The 20,414-nt window shown below is 42.0% G+C and overlaps 1 protein-coding gene across 1 annotated transcript; it reads left to right on the forward strand.

Moving 5' to 3' along the window:
* Positions 1-11,450: 11,450 nt before the first annotated feature.
* Positions 11,451-14,573, forward strand: nfil3-6 (nuclear factor, interleukin 3 regulated, member 6). The gene is made up of 2 exons (XM_085352061.1): positions 11,451-11,684; positions 12,437-14,573. The coding sequence occupies exon 2, from the start codon at positions 12,553-12,555 to the stop codon at positions 13,774-13,776; it is 1,224 nt and encodes a 407-aa protein (XP_085208187.1). The 5' UTR covers positions 11,451-11,684; positions 12,437-12,552; the 3' UTR covers positions 13,777-14,573.
* Positions 14,574-20,414: the final 5,841 nt, after the last annotated feature.

Genomic DNA, 20,414 nt, shown 5'->3' on the forward strand with positions numbered 1-20,414 from the left:
TTTAACTGCATTTTTCTTAGTCATCAGCCGAACCATAAATAATTACCAGCAAGGCTAAATTTGGAGGTAGGATGTAGGAATTGTTTTACTCACTCGTCTTTATATAAAGCTGAAGAAAATGTTCTTTCAGCAAAAACTGAACATTTTGAGAACCAAACTAACATATTCATACTGATATTAATGAAGCACAAACTGTATATAAAAGATGGGTGTGGGCTCTGTGACTTCACTCTTTTGTTTGTGGAGTACTATTGACATCTCAGGGTTTTTTGTTTTTGTTTTCTTTCTGTTTTTATCAGCAAGTGACCACATTTGGAAGAGAGTGGAGTGCATCACACTCGGCAAGTGTTTCCTGGCAATCACTAGCATGAAATTGGTCCAAAGGAAGTATACAGGAGCATGTCGAAAGCCTCCCTGCATTGATTTGATCATTAGTAGGCTCCCATGGCTGCCAGTGGTTTGCACAATAGACACAACTTGCCAGCAAACTATATGCAGCAATCTCCAGCAACCAGGTTGCTAGACAGGAAATATACATCTCTAATTAACAACCCGAGGTTGCCAGGGGTTTCTGGCTGGTCTCTAGACCTGTATCACTAAGGTCTTAAACAAGGAGCATCTGCAGACACAGATGTGGAAACATATAAATAAATAATTACTTATTACAGCGGTCTCCAACATTTTTGGCGCCACGGACCGGTTTATGTCTGACAATATTTTCACGGACCGGCCTTTAAGGTGTTACGGATAAATACAACAAAATAAAACTAGTACTGGTACCAAAAAGAAGAAGATCTTTTCATAACACACGGGAAAAGGCCCAGAGAAACCGAGTTAATGATAAAAACGATTAAAAAAAATAACAATAAAACCCCTGAAAACCATACATTTCACACCCGAGCCTCAACTCTCGCGGCCCAGTCCGTGGCCCGGATTATATGTATTATAATACATATATCATGAGAATTTCACTTGCCAAAAACACCAGAGTGCAGACTTCTTGTACTGTTTGCTAGTACAAGTATCCACAAATATTCATGTTTGTTTAATTTGCTCGGAATTCCTCCAGTCTAAGATAACTGGCTGCTGCTTGCTACCAATCTTGTCCTGCTTCACATTTTTCTCAAAGAGTAATTTCTCCGAGGGCAGTGTTCCAGACACTTTCGGTTTGGCAGTCATCGTAAAAGGAGGCACAGGATGTGTCACAAAAGGAGCAAGTATATAACAGTATGTGTGCAATTCTAGGAAGAGCCTAAAGTTAGTGAGAAAACGAGAGAGGGGAATCAGCAAAGCTGGAAGTCGATTATAAAACTCCATTTAAGCAGCAGGCATATTTGTTAATATTCAATATTACAGCAATGTAGGCTGTTTTTATCTTTCATAATACCAAGTGACTAGCACAGTGTGTATCACATTAGATAACATTATACAGCAGGTGAAATGAGGCCAAGTTCGTGTCATCAGGCGATACTGTGGCGCTGCAAAGCGATGTTGTGCAAAGCCATAATAAAGCAGGTTGTTCTTAAAGATCAGAGAGGACACAGAAACAGAAGATGTGTATGGGGACAAAATGAGCATGCTAAACAGGAGAAGGGATCAGATAAAGGGCCTCTGACAGGTGACGCTCACTGAACGTGGTCAGCGGCGAGATGGCTTTCAAAATGACCTTCTCGTTGTAACAGCTAAGTGTGTCAGCGGAGTGACGGCCCCCTCCCATTCCTGTCCTCCTCGCTGGACTATCCCCGAGGTTACATGCAGAGTGTATTTAAAGCTCGTCCCGAGCACTTCCAGCAGTGCACCTTACATAACCCTCAGCCTTCAGCCGTCATCTTTGACTAACGCCTCCCGGCTCATCTGTCTGACTCCCAGTGGCTGTTTTTGTGAAGCCGGTCAGCTGGTGTAAACAACCTTGCTGTGAGTCTCATCTGTGCCACCCACTTTGAAAGAACAGGGAACAGATATTTATGTCCTTCCTGCTTCCCACCGCTGCAGATAGATTCCAACCCAGAGCAAGCGAATTATGAGGAAATCCAGTGAAATATGACTCAAACGCAGTTTCAGAGTTTGTGTTTTGTCTACCAGCTTCTTCTTCAAACTTTTGTTCTACTGTTAACACTTAGCAATGTTCTGCTACTGTACGTGTTGTGTAATTTCTTAATAATTACACACTGTGAGGTGCTTTTTGTCACACTAAATACAGGGGAAACAGAGGGTGAAAGCAGTTCCTCTTTTCAAGAAAAATTTCTGTGAAATAAACTCGTGGATGACTTGACTTGAATGTCAGAGATAAATTTAAACTGAAGTACATTTTCAAGAAGAGTTGCAAATAATCTGTATTTACAATATTCTCCTGAGACCTCATCCTCTGTAATGGACATTTGGTTTTGGTCTATATCTTTTGAATTATTTGAGCTACCCTACTAAGTCCTGATGTGCTAAATAGAGGACATCCTGGCCTTCCCAATGATATCTCATGTGCCTGGGTGGCCTCTTTTAGCTCCAAAGAGGCAGAAAATCACACAAAAAAAAGTTCAACTAGATGCTACTTTTTTGGTGTATCTATTGAGCCACTAAGTAAAAAAGTCATAAAAGTGTGAATTTTACTCAGAAAAGTGTCTTGTTTTTGTTACACACATTGTTTAAAACTCAAAGATATCCAATAACAACTGACAATCATAACAAGTGTTTATGTGTGGAAAAATGGAAACTGACTGCCAAACGCAATCAAGAAATTGCACTATAAAGATTTATTAATGCAAACTTGCTGGTCTGTAGAAAAAGTTCACGTTTATGCACGTTCAACCGACCTGCTGTACCAGTAAAAAGACTGTTCAGATGGTATGGGTTTCCAGAGCAACTCCTCTCGGTGTAATGTGTAGGTGAACCTGTACTCTTGTCCATATAGTGCAATTGTTTTTCCACATTTTGTCCATGCAGTATAAATAATAACTATAATTAGAGATTCTTTGTAACTTTGAAACAATGAGAATTTAATTCTTTTTGCTCTTCTTAAAACCACAGGTACACACAGGAACAGATGTTGAGCACACATGTTAGCTTCTCAGCATGTTTCCACATGTTGACAAGCTAACGAAGCGTTGTAATGGAGGAATAGCAGAGCACTTCAGCCTCCTGCTCTGAGGGCTCTAAAGATGTCACACATTAAAAGTGAAACACGTAATCACATATGCACATATTACAATCTTAAAACGCAGCAGATAGCATTGGGAGATAAGTGATGCTAAAGGTTACAAAATGCTCAAATTGCTGTGCAATATGGAGTTTTATTATTTGATGCTAATGATCATAAATATCTAAGAAGGCTAAATTAAGATAAAAGTAAGACAAAAACAATCATACGAATGCAATAATTATTGTAAAAATGTCTTACATCTGGCAACACCGCACAGCTTAGTTACTGTTGCTTATCTATCACTGTTGGTTTTCCAGAAAGGTCTTATTATAAACAGAGAAGCTACATTAATACAATACACCGACTGCATTACTCATCAGTCACTTGGATGCTTCACTGTAAGTTTGAAAAGTGTGACTGTTAAATGAGAAGCATGCTAATTAAAACCGAGAAAGAACATTTTGACTGGGATTTTTCAGAAGCTGTCAGTTATCAGTGCCAGCTGCTACGCATCTCATCACCATATGATATTTACACTCACCAGTCACTTTGTAAAGTTCAGCTGCTTGTTATCTAATCAGCCAGGAGCAGCATGCTAGTGAGCTTAGGTATGTACAGGGAGTGCAGAATTATTAGGCAAATGAGTATTTTGTCCACATCATCCTCTTCATGCATGTTGTCTTACTCCAAGCTGTATAGGCTCGAAAGCCTACTACCAATTAAGCATATTAGGTGATGTGCATCTCTGTAATGAGAAGGGGTGTGGTCTAATGACATCAACACCCTATATCAGGTGTGCATAATTATTAGGCAACGTCCTTTCCTTTGGCAAAATGGGTCAAAAGAAGGACTTGACAGGCTCAGAAAAGTCAAAAATAGTGAGATATCTTGCAGAGGGATGCAGCAGTCTCAAAATTGCAAAGCTTCTGAAGCGTGATCATCGAACAATCAAGCGTTTCATTCAAAATAGTCAACAGGGTCGCAAGAAGCGTGTGGAAAAACCAAGGCGCAAAATAACTGCCCATGAACTGAGAAAAGTCAAGCGTGCAGCTGCCAAGATGCCACTTGCCACCAGTTTGGCCATATTTCAGAGCTGCAACATCACTGGAGTGCCCAAAAGCACAAGGTGTGCAATACTCAGAGACATGGCCAAGGTAAGAAAGGCTGAAAGACGACCACCACTGAACAAGACACACAAGCTGAAACGTCAAGACTGGGCCAAGAAATATCTCAAGACTGATTTTTCTAAGGTTTTATGGACTGATGAAATGAGAGTGAGTCTTGATGGGCCAGATGGATGGGCCCGTGGCTGGATTGGTAAAGGGCAGAGAGCTCCAGTCCGACTCAGACGCCAGCAAGGTGGAGGTGGAGTACTGGTTTGGGCTGGTATCATCAAAGATGAGCTTGTGGGGCCTTTTCGGGTTGAGGATGGAGTCAAGCTCAACTCCCAGTCCTACTGCCAGTTTCTGGAAGACACCTTCTTCAAGCAGTGGTACAGGAAGAAGTCTGCATCCTTCAAGAAAAACATGATTTTCATGCAGGACAATGCTCCATCACACGCGTCCAAGTACTCCACAGCGTGGAAAGGTGGCTATATTGGTCGCTGATTTGTTTTTGTTTTGTTTTTGAATGTCAGAAATGTATATTTGTGAATGTGGAGATGTTATATTTGTTTCACTGGTAAAAATAATTGAAAGGGGTATATATTTGTTTTTTGTTAAGTTGCCTAATAATTATGCACAGTAATAGTCACCTGCACACACAGATATCCCCCTAAAATAGCTAAAACTAACAACAAACTAAAAACTACTTCCAAAAACATTCAGCTTTGATATTAATGAGTTTTTTGGGTTCATTGAGAACATGGTTGTTGTTCAATAATAAAATTATTCCTCAAAAATACAACTTGCCTAATAATTCTGCACTCCCTGTATATATGGTCAAGATGACCTTCTGAAATTCATACCAAGCATCCATCAACATGGAGAACAAAGATCATCTGCAGCAATTATTTGATGCTATTTTGTCATTAAGGAACAAAATCTCTGAGGAATGTTTCCAGCATTTTGTTGAGTCCATGCTACAAATAAATAAAGCAATAATGAAGGCAAAACGGGGTCCAAACCACTATTATCAAGGTGCACCTAACAGAGTGGCCACTGAGTTTATATAAATACACAACCTGGAGAAACTTTAGTCATTTCTAAACTTCACATTTATTATTCTTGTCCTTCCTCTGTGCACTCTGGGATTAGAATTAAGCTCTTGTTATTTTTCTTCTATTCTTATAATACGGCACATAATTTTCACTCCATCAAATGAAAGCCCTGGAAATATTCACGTTCCCCCCGAGACATGAGATGTTTTCCAGTTGAGACAGCATGCTCTGTTTGCAGAGTTATCTGCCCTCTTTCCCCCTGCAGGTCAAAGCTACAAGGTGAGCTGTTCCATAAGAGCCTTTAATAGCATGTTAAGAATTCAGCACGAACTGGTTGAACTCATGTGCCTCCACCTCTCTTAACATTGTTTTCTTTCAACACCGACTACAAGGGTTCTGACTTGCCAGTTGGATCATTTTGAGGAAATGAAAGATAATTAAAACAGTCAACTGTTTGTATAAAATGTCTTGCATCTTGTGCGAACAGCTTACCAAACAAATTATCATGGGGAAGTCATTTTGTAACATATTTTTGTCAAATTTGCTGTTGCTAGGGGTCACACTGTGGTTACATGTTTTTTTGTTTCTTTTTTTTTGTTCACTTCCACAGAAACCTAAAGCAGACAACCTTCTTGAGAAAATGTGTTGACATATTTCAAAAGCTTAACTGTGAACTGTGCATGGCACAACTCACTTCCTGTTGCACAGATCAAACACGAATGTGAGAATGACCTTTTATTGAATAAGTGCTATTTTTAAATACAAAATAAAACTTTCTCAATTAAATCTCTCCAACGATTTTAAATATTTCAAACTGTGCGCAAACTGATCATTTAAAATAATGATCTTTTTAAAAAATGGCTACGACAAAGTCAGTGGTGAAAGATCATTTCCAGTTTATACGTTAAATGAAGGACGGCCTTCTGACCAAAGGCTCCATTTATGCACTTACAGACTTTTTTGACTATCAAGTTGAATAATAATCATAATATTCTTCCTCTCACCTGCCTTTATAATTGACTTTTTCTACCTAAGAACCTTCCCGACACTCTGAATTATGAGACCCACGGGTGTTAGCAGCTCATAAAGCCTGCTCGCTGCTACTGTAATTTCCCCTGTCAATTATTTCCAAATGTACCTAAATGGTGTGCTCCAATAAACACAGCTATGAACACGGTGTTTTTTCTTGCTTGTGCCAACTATTGTGCAATTTTATAAAGTTTAAGGAGTAAGGTGTGCAGATAGGATGCACACACTGTTGCAAAGTATCCACAATGCATACTGTAAAAGCAGAATCAGGCTAGTGTTACACTCAGTCATGTTTCTAAGCTGCCATTGCATGAACACACTGTTGTTAACCATAAGTGGCGATGATCTATGTTGTTTACCCAAACTGATGTCACACGAAAAACCAGAACAAAAAAAAGCTTTACTCTGACAGAACTGAGATCAAACTGACCGGTTAATGCTTAAGCAGGGCTACTTGCTCAAGTCTATAATGTAAGATCACACATCTAAGGAACTTAATGTATCTTTGCTGTTTGTTTTAGTTTAAAAAAAACACTACGATGAGCCAACACTGAACCCCTACTACAGAGCAATGCTGTTACTGATGTGATGTTTAAACTCACAGTAATGCTGTTGGTTCATGTGGTTACTTATTTTGCATTTTTCATTAGAAAGTTTCATTATATTGAAAAATAAACACATAAACTGCTGTAACGCCTTTTAACTCTTCATCATGTTAAACCAGTGCTGACACAACACTGGTGTTTGCTGAAAGGCTGACACCAGTGTACCACCGATATAGTATCTGTGCATTCCTGTGTGATGGCCACGTAATCATAGTTCCAACCAGAGTGTGTTATGTGTCTGACATATCATAGCTGTCACTTCGATTAATAGTTGAATATATGTTTACTTGATTTGACACACTGTTGCTCTTGTTTTTGCATAGTTATTTGCTGATACTTGATTTCCTGTATGTGGCTCTGGTTCCTCTTTGTTCTCTGTTTGTTTGGATGGTTTTGTTTTGTTTGAGCACTTAGTTCACTATGTTTTCTTTGTTATCTTGCTCAGTCATTGTTCCTTAAAGGTACAGTAGGTAATTTTTTTAGGTTATTTATCAGAATCCAAAAATGTTCTACTCATAAACATACACCGAATAGCGTGTAATTACATCTTCCAACAAACTGATGCGTTCTCATAAACTTAGAATGAAACCATTACAAATATATAGGAGCCTTTATGGAAGCCACCATGTTACTGTGGTGTCTTAAATACAGTGGCCAAGATGGACATCGACATTCCACCTGATGGTGTTTTCTTTATCTAATGACCACATGTTTGTGAGGGATACATAGTAAGTCTTATAAACATGTATATTTTCATCATCTATTCCTCATTGTGTCTCCCTCCTCCTCTACCACCTCATCTTCTTCCTCCTCACCTCAAGTCTCATCTCCTGAACTGAAGTCAAGGCTCTAACACGAGAAAAGATGCATAAACATGCTTTTTTCATTCCCAATACTGTCGCAATTACTTATTGTCAGCAGATTAGATACACCATCCTCCCGTATCCAGACAGCTGACAGCAGGCCCACTACAAGCTAACATTATGCCAGCTAATGTTGGGCTTGAGTTTCCAAAAAATTACACTTTCTCGCTGATCAACAGTTTAAATTCCCACATCGTATGAGAGTTCACTAAAGGTCCTAAAGATCCAAACAGTGTTAGATCCATTTCAAAGCAGCTAACAGCAGCTAATAACAGCACTTACTGACAGAAAACTTTAGGATATCCTCAGCAACTCACCTCAGTATCGCTGGCATCAGACAGAAGTGAACTTCACTGATTTATTGACTCGCATAAGACTCCTTTCACAAAGTTTTACAGCCTCCTGCAGATAAACAGCAGATCTACAGCCAACACTCACTACTGGGGAACAGCGGTCAGAGTTGTTTGTCCTACAGGAGCCACTGTAGCTACGATTATACATTTAGAGGGGTAAGAAAACAAAACTTAACTGAATGCAAATTATTGATGTCTACAGGTGAGATTTTAGACACTGTAACTTTTAAGTTTATTCAGTTCACTTGACCACTTTCAAGGGCCCGTCACTTTTAAAGGCCTGCTCTCCTCCTTCCTGCCTTTTTAGCTTTGTGCTAAGCTAACCACCTGCATGCAAACCCACTTCCAAAAGTTGGATGCACCAACCATTTTCACTGCAATGCATGGAGGCCAGATTAGCACCAAAACTTTTTCAAGTTAGCCATGGTTTTATCATGTACACAAAGGGAGGCTTAGCATTCCCTTGCTCTTTCCACAAAAAACACATATGTACAAACCCTGAATATATCAGTTAACGCCCCCCCACTAACCCTCATGCTGACTTTTGAACTGTGTGCTGATAACAAGCTGAACAGTTCCTCTACTCTTTAGGACATGGTAACCATGTCTTTGTTCTTTTTGTTTTGCATTTTATCTCACTCCATCTTACGTTTAGCCCAAGAGAAGACAGCAACCTCTTTGGACTTTGTCTCCCTCGGATGTGGCCTTTTCCGGTTGTTTATTGCCTTTGTCCCAAATTTTGCGAAATGCATTCTTGGCATTCAGTTCACACAGAACAAAGTTAGCTATATCACCTTCAATTAAATATAGCCTTTTTGGAGACAAGCTTGTATCTCTCAGCGGGAAAGCAGAATAGCTGCAATATGTGCACTTCCTGTGATAAAAATCTTTTCACTGAATCCTCACAAACGTATTCTAAAACAGAACTGTCATTAGCATCACAAATACCTATTTAATTTGCTAAGTATTGATGCAAAACTTAGAAAATTTAAAAAGTGCATTTTCTAAAATGCAGCTTTTACTGTAGGTGGAAAAGTCCACATGAACAAAGTCTTGTTTTGAGCACCTATGCTATAACTGGCCTCTATCGGGAACCGAAGGTGGTCAAACAGTAAAGAGCAAGCGGCTCAAAGTGTATCGCACTGTCAAAATGAGCGTGTTTGCACAGAGGGTTTACATTTATGATATGATGGTGTGCATGCAGTTCATTGTCGCTTGTGCACATGCAGTGTTCACCATGAAAACTGGGGTCAGATGAGGTTTTGTGCCCCAGCTGTCACACTCAGCACACAAAGCCACGTGTTCCCTGCCACAAACATGCAGGAATAAGTACCTGTATCAACAAACGTACAGTCTGAATCAAAGGCACTTCAAATGGACTAATGACACTCTGGGTTAACAATGTGTAATATGATGTACAGTGTCCAAGATGCTACTCTAAGATCGAACACCCTCAACTTCAGCAACAGTTAAAGCATTGTTAAAACCAACAGACAACATTTAAACTTCCCAGTTCTAAAAATGTTCTTTATTTCAAAATGACGCACTAAATATCATTTTGTATACCAGACGATGACATTTTGGCCGTACACACCAAATTTTTTATTCTATAAACTATTTTGAAAACATTATTTACGGATCCTGTAGTTTCTTAGAAAGAAACTCGGACTACATTCTAACTAAAGTTCCTGGTAGTATTGTGCAATGTTGCTCTAACTATACTGAAATCTGCTTGTGACATACATTACTAGAGGAACCTGCTAAACCTGTACACATGCCTTTGACACATAATGGGGAACAAAGACAAAAAGACGTTGTGTGAATTTGTTCACGGGTCCCTCGTACGACATTCGAAACTTGAAGCATTTGCTTATTTGTTGCAAAGACAAAAAAAAAGTTATGGATAACTTCTGCTTTTTGTTTAAAAGGAAAATGGATGATTTTGTAATAATGACTATCAAACATTCAGCAGTGGGTTTGCAAAGAAAAAAAAGAGGAAATAACAAAAATGTTCGCAAAACTCAAGGGTTCATATAAATGTTGCAAACAACTGCGATGCAAAAAGAAGTCACATGCAATGCAAAATTATGCTGTTAAACTCCTGCTTACTTTACCTATGTAGAAGGTGTGCACAGTTCACCTCCATGTTCTCTGCATACAGTATCCCTACACTGTGATAACTGCCATTGACTTTGTGCCAACTGCATTAAAAACTGCATTAGAAACATACAAAGATAAACTAAAAGGCTGCAGGTCATGTAATTGAACTTCAACACTGCACTCCTCCTGCATGACACGTCCTGATATTAAGCTTGTAGGGTGTAGCCTTGCCAAAATAATTTGCAGTTACTGATGCTGAAACACAGTGAAACACCAGGAAGGGTTAGGACAGCTTAGAGTTATTTAAGAACATAATACCAGGTTCTTTTTACTTCCCCATTATTGCAAAACCTGTTCGGTTTTTATTATTATACGTTATGCTTTTGCCATTATCTAGTATTGCAGATTATTTATTTGTTGCTCTATTCAATTCAGCTTTATTTATAAAGCGTCAAATCACAACAAAAGTCGCCTCAAGGCACTTTATATTGTAAGGTGAAGACCCTACAATAATATATAGAAAACCCCAACAATCACATGACACCCTCACACAGGCAAGCACTTGGTGACAGTGGGAAGGAAAAAGTCCATTTTACCAGGAAGAAACCTCCATGACAGTGGAGCCATTACAATCAAGTGTATTAAAGTATAGTTACATAAGGAAAGATATTTCTATATTGTGCTATGTGCTAAGCTGGAGCACGGGAGAATCTGCAGTTCTCCTGACAATTAGTAAAACTCTCGAAGCTGATCAAGAACGTTACATGCTGTATTAGAGCTACTAAAGAGGACCCGGGGTTCAAGAGTGCTCCAGCAGGGTGTTATATAAAAACTGTAATCACACTTCACACTTCTAAAAAAAAAAAATGCTCCATAGCCTGTGATTGATATAAGGGGTTATATGCTTTTCTTGTAAGACTGACTCACAGCCGGTGTCTCATTATGCTCCAGAGAAAGGCAGAGCGAGAGAGAGAGAAAGGCGCAATATTACCTAATTGTTATGGGAAGATTATCCTCTCAGAGAAGGCGGGGCGAGGGAGGTCAGATGATGGTGGTGGTGATGATGATGGTGTCTGAACCGCCGTGTTATGCGAACGGTCGATGAGAGCGCTCCTTTGGATGGTGGGAGGGGTGACGGGGGAGGGGGGCGGTCTCACTCAGGAACACACACACAAACAGGGGCCCATCTGGTTCAAGTGAGGATAGGGACCGTCCTGAGCTGAACTCGACGTTACAAATAGGAGCTGCGGCATTCCAAGTGGAGCAGAGTGGAGGTGCGCTACACCGATGATAATATTGGATAACAGAGGCGAGTGAAGCCGCGGTTTGTGGACACCACAGAGGAAGGAAAAGCGCGTTCTTCCTGAACAGGACCAAAAACACGTTTGGAAACGCCGAGAGCGGCCATGCGCACCCGCGGAGGAAACTCCTCATTCCACTGAGGTACAATTATTATCATTTTGTAAACAGAGTTTCCTTACAGTGATCTGATCAGCCTACTATAACACCAATAAATTAAAAATGTATTTTTGTGTTTAAACACCTGGGTGTCCTTTTCTGCGGGACTGTGATTTTTACTCCCTCGCTAATGTTCACTTTATGTTTTATGTATTTCATAAAAATCGTCGCACTTTTGACTTTTTCAAAAGCACCTACGGCTGCCTCAAACTGCGCTCATGATGAAGAAAAATGAAGAAGAGGAGTAGGGTCATGGCAGATGATTTAAAAAAAAAAAAGAAAAGCAGCCGGTCAGGGATCAGCATGTCGGTGTCAGACATGTGGGTCAGCGCTGATGGAGCGAGTGGAGACGGACACACCGGAAACCGGTCGTGAATCCGTTGATTAGGGGTTCCGATAGAATTTGCAGAAGAAGGACAAACTTGAAGTACTAAATGTAAATGTAGGTTAGACTGTGATCGGGTCACCTTGTTATCTAGATGTATTTTTACATGTACTTCTTATTTACTGCCTTATACTCGGAGTACTGCCAAAAAATGTGTGGTGTGACTGACAGTTTGGAGTTTCCAGCACTCTCCTGTCTCACACTGAGTGAGTGAGGGCTTGCAAGGTTATATGGAAGTTGCTCCAGTTTTATTGGAGAGTCGTAATGGAGTTACATAATATTGTGTTGTAATAGCTCTTGCGTAACCACTAAATCCCTCTTCCCTTGTCCTCTCTCTCAAATTGATCACCAGGAGGCGCTGTTGCTACATTCCCGTCAGACGTCCAACAGAGTTCAGTGAGCCCTCAGCACCACACAGTGGCACTTGACGTTCATCGCCAGCCGGGATTTAATCATCCAACTACCCAGATGTTTGAGGAGGACTCCCAGGAGATGGGGGGCCAAGAAGACATCAGAGTGCTCCGTGCCGTGGAATCACCCACAGCAGTGGCTTCTGCTGGAGGGGGAGCGGGAGGAGCTTTGTCTTTCACAGATGAAGCTGTGTCCATCCTGACTTCCAGCAGCCTGCTGGCGCGCTCGCTGCTGGGCCGCACCTCAGCCGTCAAACGCAAAGAGAGCCCTTCCTCCAGTGCCCGCCGCAAGCGCGAGTTCATACCTCACGAGAAGAAGGACGACAGCTACTGGGACAAGAGGAGGAAGAACAACGAGGCGGCTAAGCGCTCACGAGAGAAGCGGCGCGTGAACGACATGGTCCTGGAGAGCCGTGTGCTGGCTCTGCTGGAGGAAAACGCGCGACTCCGAGCAGAGCTGTTGGCACTCAAGTTCCGCTTTGGCCTGGTTAAAGACCCCTCCAACGCCCCAATACTGCCCCTCACTACAGCTCCCCAGCACACCCCTCAACCCTTGACTCCTCAATATTACCTCCAAAGGGGGGACGGAGGCCTCCAAGGCTCCTCAGCACCACATCCCAACAACCAAGCAGGCCAGATGAGCAGCAGGGGCTCCAGGGATGCTGGGAACATGTCAGAAGACTCGGGCTTCTCTACGCCAGGTGGGTCCAGTGTGGGCAGTCCGATTTTCTTTGAAGACCGCCTTAGCGACCATGGGAAATTATCCCCACACCGGGGTGAGGAGCTGGGGTATGACCTCCACCATTCGCCTACAGATCCCCACCACGCTGCAGGACTAACTGGGGGGAAGATGGATCACGCAGAGGCGATGAAAAACCTTCCTCACAAATTGCGTTTCAAGATCCCCGGAAGCAACGATGGAACCGATGCCCAGGGAGACGGTGGCGTCGCCAGACGCAGCCCCACGCTATCTACTGCAGGCCGGGAAGCTCCAAGAGAGAAAGGACTGAGCGGAGGCAGCGAGGCAGGAGCAGGCCCAGCATGTGCCAGCTCCTGGATCCAGCACATCGAGGGGGAGGAAAGCAGGAGGGGGCGACACTCCCCTCAATACAGTGCTCCGACATCCAACTACAGCCTCCAGCCCCCTCCTGCTCAAGTGCAACCTGAGGTCCAGTACCAGCACGAGAACACTTACCTGAAGTGTCAGCTAAACTCTCTCAGCGAGGAGGTGGCTCAGCTGAAAAAGCTTTTCACAGAGCAGCTCATGGCCAAAACCAACTGAGGACAGATGCTGTGAGCCAGTCAGCATTTGCCGGCGTCTAGACTTTTAAGGGCAAAGTTTACTTTAAGAAAGCCAAAAAGGACTTTTAAGTCTAGCTCATCATGTGTTGTTTTTATCTCAAGTATTGTATTGTATTATAATAAATGTCTTTAAAGCTCATCTCATAAACCTGCTGTCTATAACAAACACTCAGTCTGAGCAATCTATGTTCCCCCAGACAGGGAGTCTTAACTGTATTGGTGTTAAGTGGATAATAGCTTCTTTATTACATACACTGTGACAACTAAAAACATGCAGCACAAAGCTGTTTACATCACATCATCACAGCACAAACCTCACACCGCTCGGCGATGCCAGATTAAAATGCGGCTGGAAGTCGGCCAGCAGGTCGTTGCCACACTGAGATGCGGGAAGTTGCAGTCCGGTAATTAGAGCGGTATGACTTACTGCACAAACAGTTTCCCGCCGCTGAGATGGGTCTGCAAAAAACCCGCAAACACAGGCAGAGACAGACAGTAAACACACACAGAGGTGAGGTTAATAGCCATCAAAACCTCCCCGGGTCTCGGGGAGGGCGGGGTGTTACTTGTTACTCTGGTGTTGTTGTGTGTCTTTTGGGAACCACACTGTAACTTCTGCTCTGTTTTAGTGTTTCACACCTACTACTGATCTTTCTCCATGCCTGGGTTTCAACATATTTGTGTTACCTCCCTGTTTTCTGTGCCGAGGTAATGATAAAATAGTAATGTCTCTCTGTGCGTTTTCATATTCAAAAATAAAAGAAACGTTTGATGGATCCAGCATCACGGTGGCGAGTCAATCATTGCTCATTGGTATTATAAATGGTTATCAAACTTAAAAAACTTAACACAGCCTCTTTTGGGGCTGGAAATTCTTTCCCAGACAGTGAATTGCAGAAAAAAAGGAAGAATGCGAACGGGAATGAGAGAAGGGTCGACTGAAGAGAAGAGGAGTTTCTCTCCCACAGTCCCTGCAGGCGGCAAGATGGGCTGACAGCCAGGCAGACAGAGACAGTGGGCGAGCCCGCTGTTACTCAACAGTTCTGTTACAGACCTTTGAAAACACAAGAGCTCAAAGATAACAGCTGGAAATATAAGTGACAGGAGAGAATTCAAGTCATGAAGAAGGGTTAACATGAATATAGTGAGGTCATGTGCACCCCGAAGGCCACCAGAAGACCTTGACAACCTTTTGCACAGTCCTCAACAAGGAAGGAATACACTGCCGTTCATTTCCTTCATCCACTTCATGTAATACTATGAAACAGCAGTGAAGAACATCTTAGCTTTCCTACTCAAATGCATGTAAATGGTAGATGGACTACTTCTCATAAAGGGCTTTTGTACTCTACATGCTTCATTCGCCTATTCACACACATTCTTATGAGCACTTTTTTTCTGTCAGTGCTTCCTGTCTAAGATTCACACGCTGTAAATGACCTGCTCTGCTTCCTTGAGCCACAAGGAGAAACACGACCTCACTGATGGTTATGCGGCATAAATCACCACCCCACACAAGCACAGACATTATGTACAAGTATATGTGTGTTATCATACATTTGCTAGCAGTCAACAAAAATGCCTGTCGCTCAGTAGCTACCCCAGACTGTCACCTTGTGCTCGGTCTGGAAAAATAATAACGAATCATGCCTCGTTGGCGTCAGCAGAGGGCAGCAAAGACAATCTCTTCACTGTGTGCCCTCACCGTTAACCCAAATCTTGTTAATCCTACTGTGGATGGCTGCAGTTTTCATTGTTCCTGTACATGTTGGAAGCTAGTTCACATGGTGATGCACAAGAGTTAAAGCCAACTAATGTATCAGAAGAAACGTGCAGAAAGCTGAGCCTTCAATTAGTGTCTTATTATTATTTTGTTATGAGTAGTAAACTGCTTATTCAGCTTGTCGTGTGTCACTGTGATTATTTGCACTCACAATCATGAGGCAACAATTTCGAGTAAAATGCAGCTAAAGTATATAAACATCAAAGGTTTATTTGGTTGAATATTTGATCATTAAGGTGTAAACTGAATAAACACCAATAAAGTACATTTCATTTAACTGGATTCCAATAACTGGATGTTTTACATTGTAATTATGTAACCAAATTACATGGAAAAGTGACATGAAATCAAATGACATAAAATCAGCGTAACTGTTTTTTCTTATTGCAAAACAAAGACTTGTGAAAGCTTTTAAATACACTAGAAAGCAGCTGAGAGACACACACACACAAAGATCCGCCCTGCAATAAGATGAGCTGTCTATAAGCCTCTGAAATGTCGAAATACAAACACTGGATTAGAATAGATTTGATTAGTAAAACAGGCTGAGAATGAAGTGAAGAAAGCCTGCGGTGAAACTGAAAGGGAACAAGGTAGAGGCAGTTGCTGCAGGTGTGGTGAGGGGAGAAAGGGAGTCTGCTTTAATGGATCCACTGCAACATGCTGCCGTTCCACGATCATCCTCACCCACATCCATGCACCCATACACCCCCCCCCTCCCCTCCCCACACACACAACCCCCTCTTTCTGCTCCCCTCTTTTTTTCTAATGAAAGGATAAAGCCTGTTGCTAGGCAGACAGTGCGACAGTTGCCATGGGAACGCTTGCAGACATAGCTAGAAGGGGTCGGGTTGGGGTGGGGATAAGGATGGGGTGCAAGGGGGGAAAAAAGAGGGAGTGATGCGCAGACAGACAGAGAGAGAGAGTGAGTCTGTGTGTGGTTTGAATGGGGGAGGGGGACCCAAGTTCACGGCCGGTGCCTCTGCTCGCGTCGTGATGTTTGTCTCCTCCGGCTGAAGAAGGAGATAAAGCGAAAGAATGGTGATTCATACATGTTGAAAATGATGCTTCTCATTAGGGGGTTACCCTCTGATGATGCGTTGGAACAAAGACAAGGCGGTGTGGCAGCTTCACAAATCTGAAAACATGTGGGTAAAAGAAAAAGGATCTCAGCATCTAATGCAAAAAGTTGCAGCAATTTAGGTGGTGTGTTTTTATCAAACTAGAGCTCAGAGGGAAAAAAGGAATTCCTCATTTAAAAGGTGAAAAGTCGTACACATGCTTCAAGCCAGGGGAGGAAAAAAGAGATGGCCTAATTGCGATTACTGACACGTATTTAACTTGCAATTCTTAAAGTAATACGCTGGAATTTCCTCATGTTTTAGTGAAAGAGGATCAATTTCTCATTGTGAACACTCACACAAACCATTCTTTTTCTTTCTTTTTCTTTTTTTGACACTGACATAAAAAAGAAGAGCGCAGCCTTGAAGATAAAAGGAGATAATGAACACATCCGCAGCAGAAGTCAGCCTTTAAGGCAGCCGTTCAGGCAATCTTTTGCCAATTTAAATCACTCTGTGGATAATGCACATTTTACCGAGAGCCTGAAGCATCACTGTGTCTGCAGCAGGGCTATCTCACACAGAGGCGCTCCGGTGATGATCCAAACTGCATTCAAAGGGTACATCACCAGGCTTTTACGCCCAGATTACCACATACATGCTTATTTTCAATTTGTAACATTTTTTTTTTTTTTAAATGGGCAAAACAAAGATGGACGCTGGTAATATATTTCTGCAGAAAAAGAGTGCGGCCCATCTGCACTCCTCACCTGTCACCCAGTGAAAACATCTGCAGAACGATGTAGAGAAACATGCAGCTGCTGTGTTTCCTGAAAGTAGGGGTGATGCACCACAATGGGAAATGTGCTTCTGTTCCTGCGTTTTGTTTTGGGTGGGTTTCAACTTTCAACTAATGCTACTTTTTCAGGTACACCTTGCTATAGTACTGGGATGTAATAGTTGGGTGTTTTCAGAATGGCCTTAATTTTTTGTAGCATAACAATCGGATGAACAGGTATACCTAATAAAGAGGCTAGTGAGTATATTTGTAGTTCTAGCTGGTGGTTTGTTTGTTTGTTTTAAGGTGTTGCAGTGTTTGATATATTGTCTTTGTAAATCACAACTCAATTACATTGCTGATTAGTCCCGTCCAGTACGTTAGTCACACTTCCTGGTGTGAGTCTGTCTCTGATCCAGTCCCCCTGCATGCCACACTGACAGGTATCCATTCAGCCCACTCATAAGCCAAACCAAATGGGCGTTGTTTAAAGTGGAGAAGTAAGATGAACCAAATAGCTTAACTGTTCTCCTCTTTGTTTGAGCCTCCTCCAGACTTTACACCTCTGAGCATGACACACATTCCTGCTTGCGGTGAGGACTAATCAAAATTACACAACATGCTTACAATGAGTCCAGGTGAGCTGGTTTGACTGGATTATTGAGCACAGTCGTTTGGGAACATACTGTACGCGGAGCAGTTCTGCGAATGCAAGAACCGTGACTGCCAGGAAGCACCTCCAACATAACAAAACTAAAGATTTTCACTTGCGTTCGTCCACTTGCAACACTGACTAAAATGTCCATGGTTTCCTCTAAAGGTCACGCACAGGTTTGCCCAAAAGTTCTTCCCTGAGTGACAACAAAAGAAGTCAAAACTGCCCCATCGGCGAGGTAGCTGGAGGCCAAAGAGGCAGCACGTGCCGCACACACGTCACGTGTTGCCTGAACTTGAAAAATGAAAGACATTATTTTTATCATTGTTTTTTCCTCAATTAAATCATATTTCCAGTTTGAGTTTGCACCAGCAGACTGGAAATACCTCTGCCTTTTTTACTGAAAGTCAACTTTGACTTATTTTGTGTTGGATTACATTTAAAACGCTATATTCAAATGTGCACTGAGGTAGAAATACACGAGCATGACCTCAAAGTACTGAAGTAAGTTCCTGTGGGAGAAACTGGCACTTGTTTTTTAAGAGATTTTTTAATGTCATGCTGCTTTACCTCTCACATATCTGTTTTTTATGTTAATGTCAGCAAGAACTGCCAAGATTTACACAAGATTAAATAATTAGATATTTCTAAAGCTGACTTATATCATGTATTCATAGCCTCTAAAACACTGGTATCAAACAAAAGGCCTGGGGGTCAAAATGAGCCCGCCAAAAACTCGGCCCACTGGATGGCGTTGGAAAATGTGAGAGAAGACATAACTTTATGTACTTTTAAATGTATTTTAAATGTAAATTTGACAGCTTTTTTTGGCTATGCCCCACCACAGTAATTAAGTAATAACTAAACATTAAATACCAGAGAAGTTCCTGTTTTTTCACCAGTGATTGAAGAAATTTCAGTTTTTCTACACTGGGTACACAAACAAAAAAATGTGAGCTACCACAATTTTTTTCTATAATTTTACACATCAATTTCTTATAATTTAGATTTTCAGATTTTTTTCACTCACTACAGCACTATTTCTATATCATGTGGGAAATCTAGGACACGCTGTTGGAACTGCACTTCTAGCTTTGGGATTACATGCGTAGGTAAATGTCTTTATGCAGACAGGATGGGAAGATTCACTTAAGATCAAATTTATGTAGTCTTCAATATAAAATGTGTTTCCCTGCTCTAAAGCATCCTACTTGGAAATGGAGTGAAAAGTTGATATAAAATAATACAAAGAGGAAATATTCAAATGTTCAAGAATATTAAATCCAAAAACTGTACTTCTCACAGTTCTTGTGCTTCCCAGTGCTCAGTAAGAAGCCATGTAGGGTACTTTTGCAGATCCCATGTAGGATGGGTGCCCCTTTATTTCCAGTCGTCCTAACTTACATAGTAACTGGAAACTCCTTTTATCCAACCTCCCACACTATTCAAGTTGTTGCGTTATGCCAGGGGTGGGAAACTCCAGGCCTCAAGGGTCAGTGTCCTTCAGGTTTAGATGTGTCCTTGATCCAACACAGCTGATTTAAATGGCTAAATGACCTCCTCAACATGTCTTGAAGTTCTCCAGTGGCCTGGTAATGAACTCATCATTTAATTCAGGTGTGTTGACCCAGGGTGACATCTAAAACCTGCAGGACACCGGCCCTCGAGGCCTGGAGTTGCCCACACCTGTGTTATGCGGTACACGTGTAGTTACGTTTCTCAGGAGGTGCACATCAGGTTACATAGAAGGTTGTGGCGTATGGTTAAAATGGGGCAACAGTGCAAATTACAACGTTAAAGCCAAACTGCCCAGCTGCTGAAGCTTTGGTGTTGTCAGTGTTGTCGGGCTCAGCTGAAATGTCAAATTGATCTTTTCACTTTTAAAAGCAGGTTGACTAGCACACTCAAGAAGCTGCGTGGCAGGCATGTCAAGTTGGGTATCTGCACAGAGGATGCGACTCTGATTTCCCCGGACCAGCCTGTCTGTGTGTGTGTGCTTTTTCAATATCTAGCAATCTCATTATGGGTATCATATGCCCTCATCTGGCTGAAATTGCCTTTGAGCATAGTCCCTCCCCTACTGGACCTGTCTCCTCCCCCTGAACCCCCCCCCCACTACCCCTGACCCCACCCCACCCCCACCCCAAACAGGATTTGAAGGCAAGAAGAAAGAGACAGGGAGGGGGCCACATCCGAGAGAGAAACAAAAAAACGTGACTAGGCACCCAAAGCGTCCTGTTATGCAACAACTGACCTACTAACATACATTCAGAGACACACACACACGGAGGGAGAGCGAGAGAGCGAAAGAGAGAGAGAGAGAGAGAGAGAGTTGGAGGGA

This window comes from Diplotaxodon limnothrissa, linkage group LG4, assembly GCF_057381915.1.
Source record: "Diplotaxodon limnothrissa isolate DT_005_m linkage group LG4, D_limnothrissa_male_GT1.1, whole genome shotgun sequence".
NCBI lineage: Eukaryota > Metazoa > Chordata > Actinopteri > Cichliformes > Cichlidae > Diplotaxodon > Diplotaxodon limnothrissa.

Coding starts and splice junctions, on each gene's coding strand:
- nfil3-6 (XM_085352061.1), top strand. CDS start 12,553: ATGTTTGAGGAGGACTCCCAGGAGATGGGGGGCCAAGAAGACATCAGA.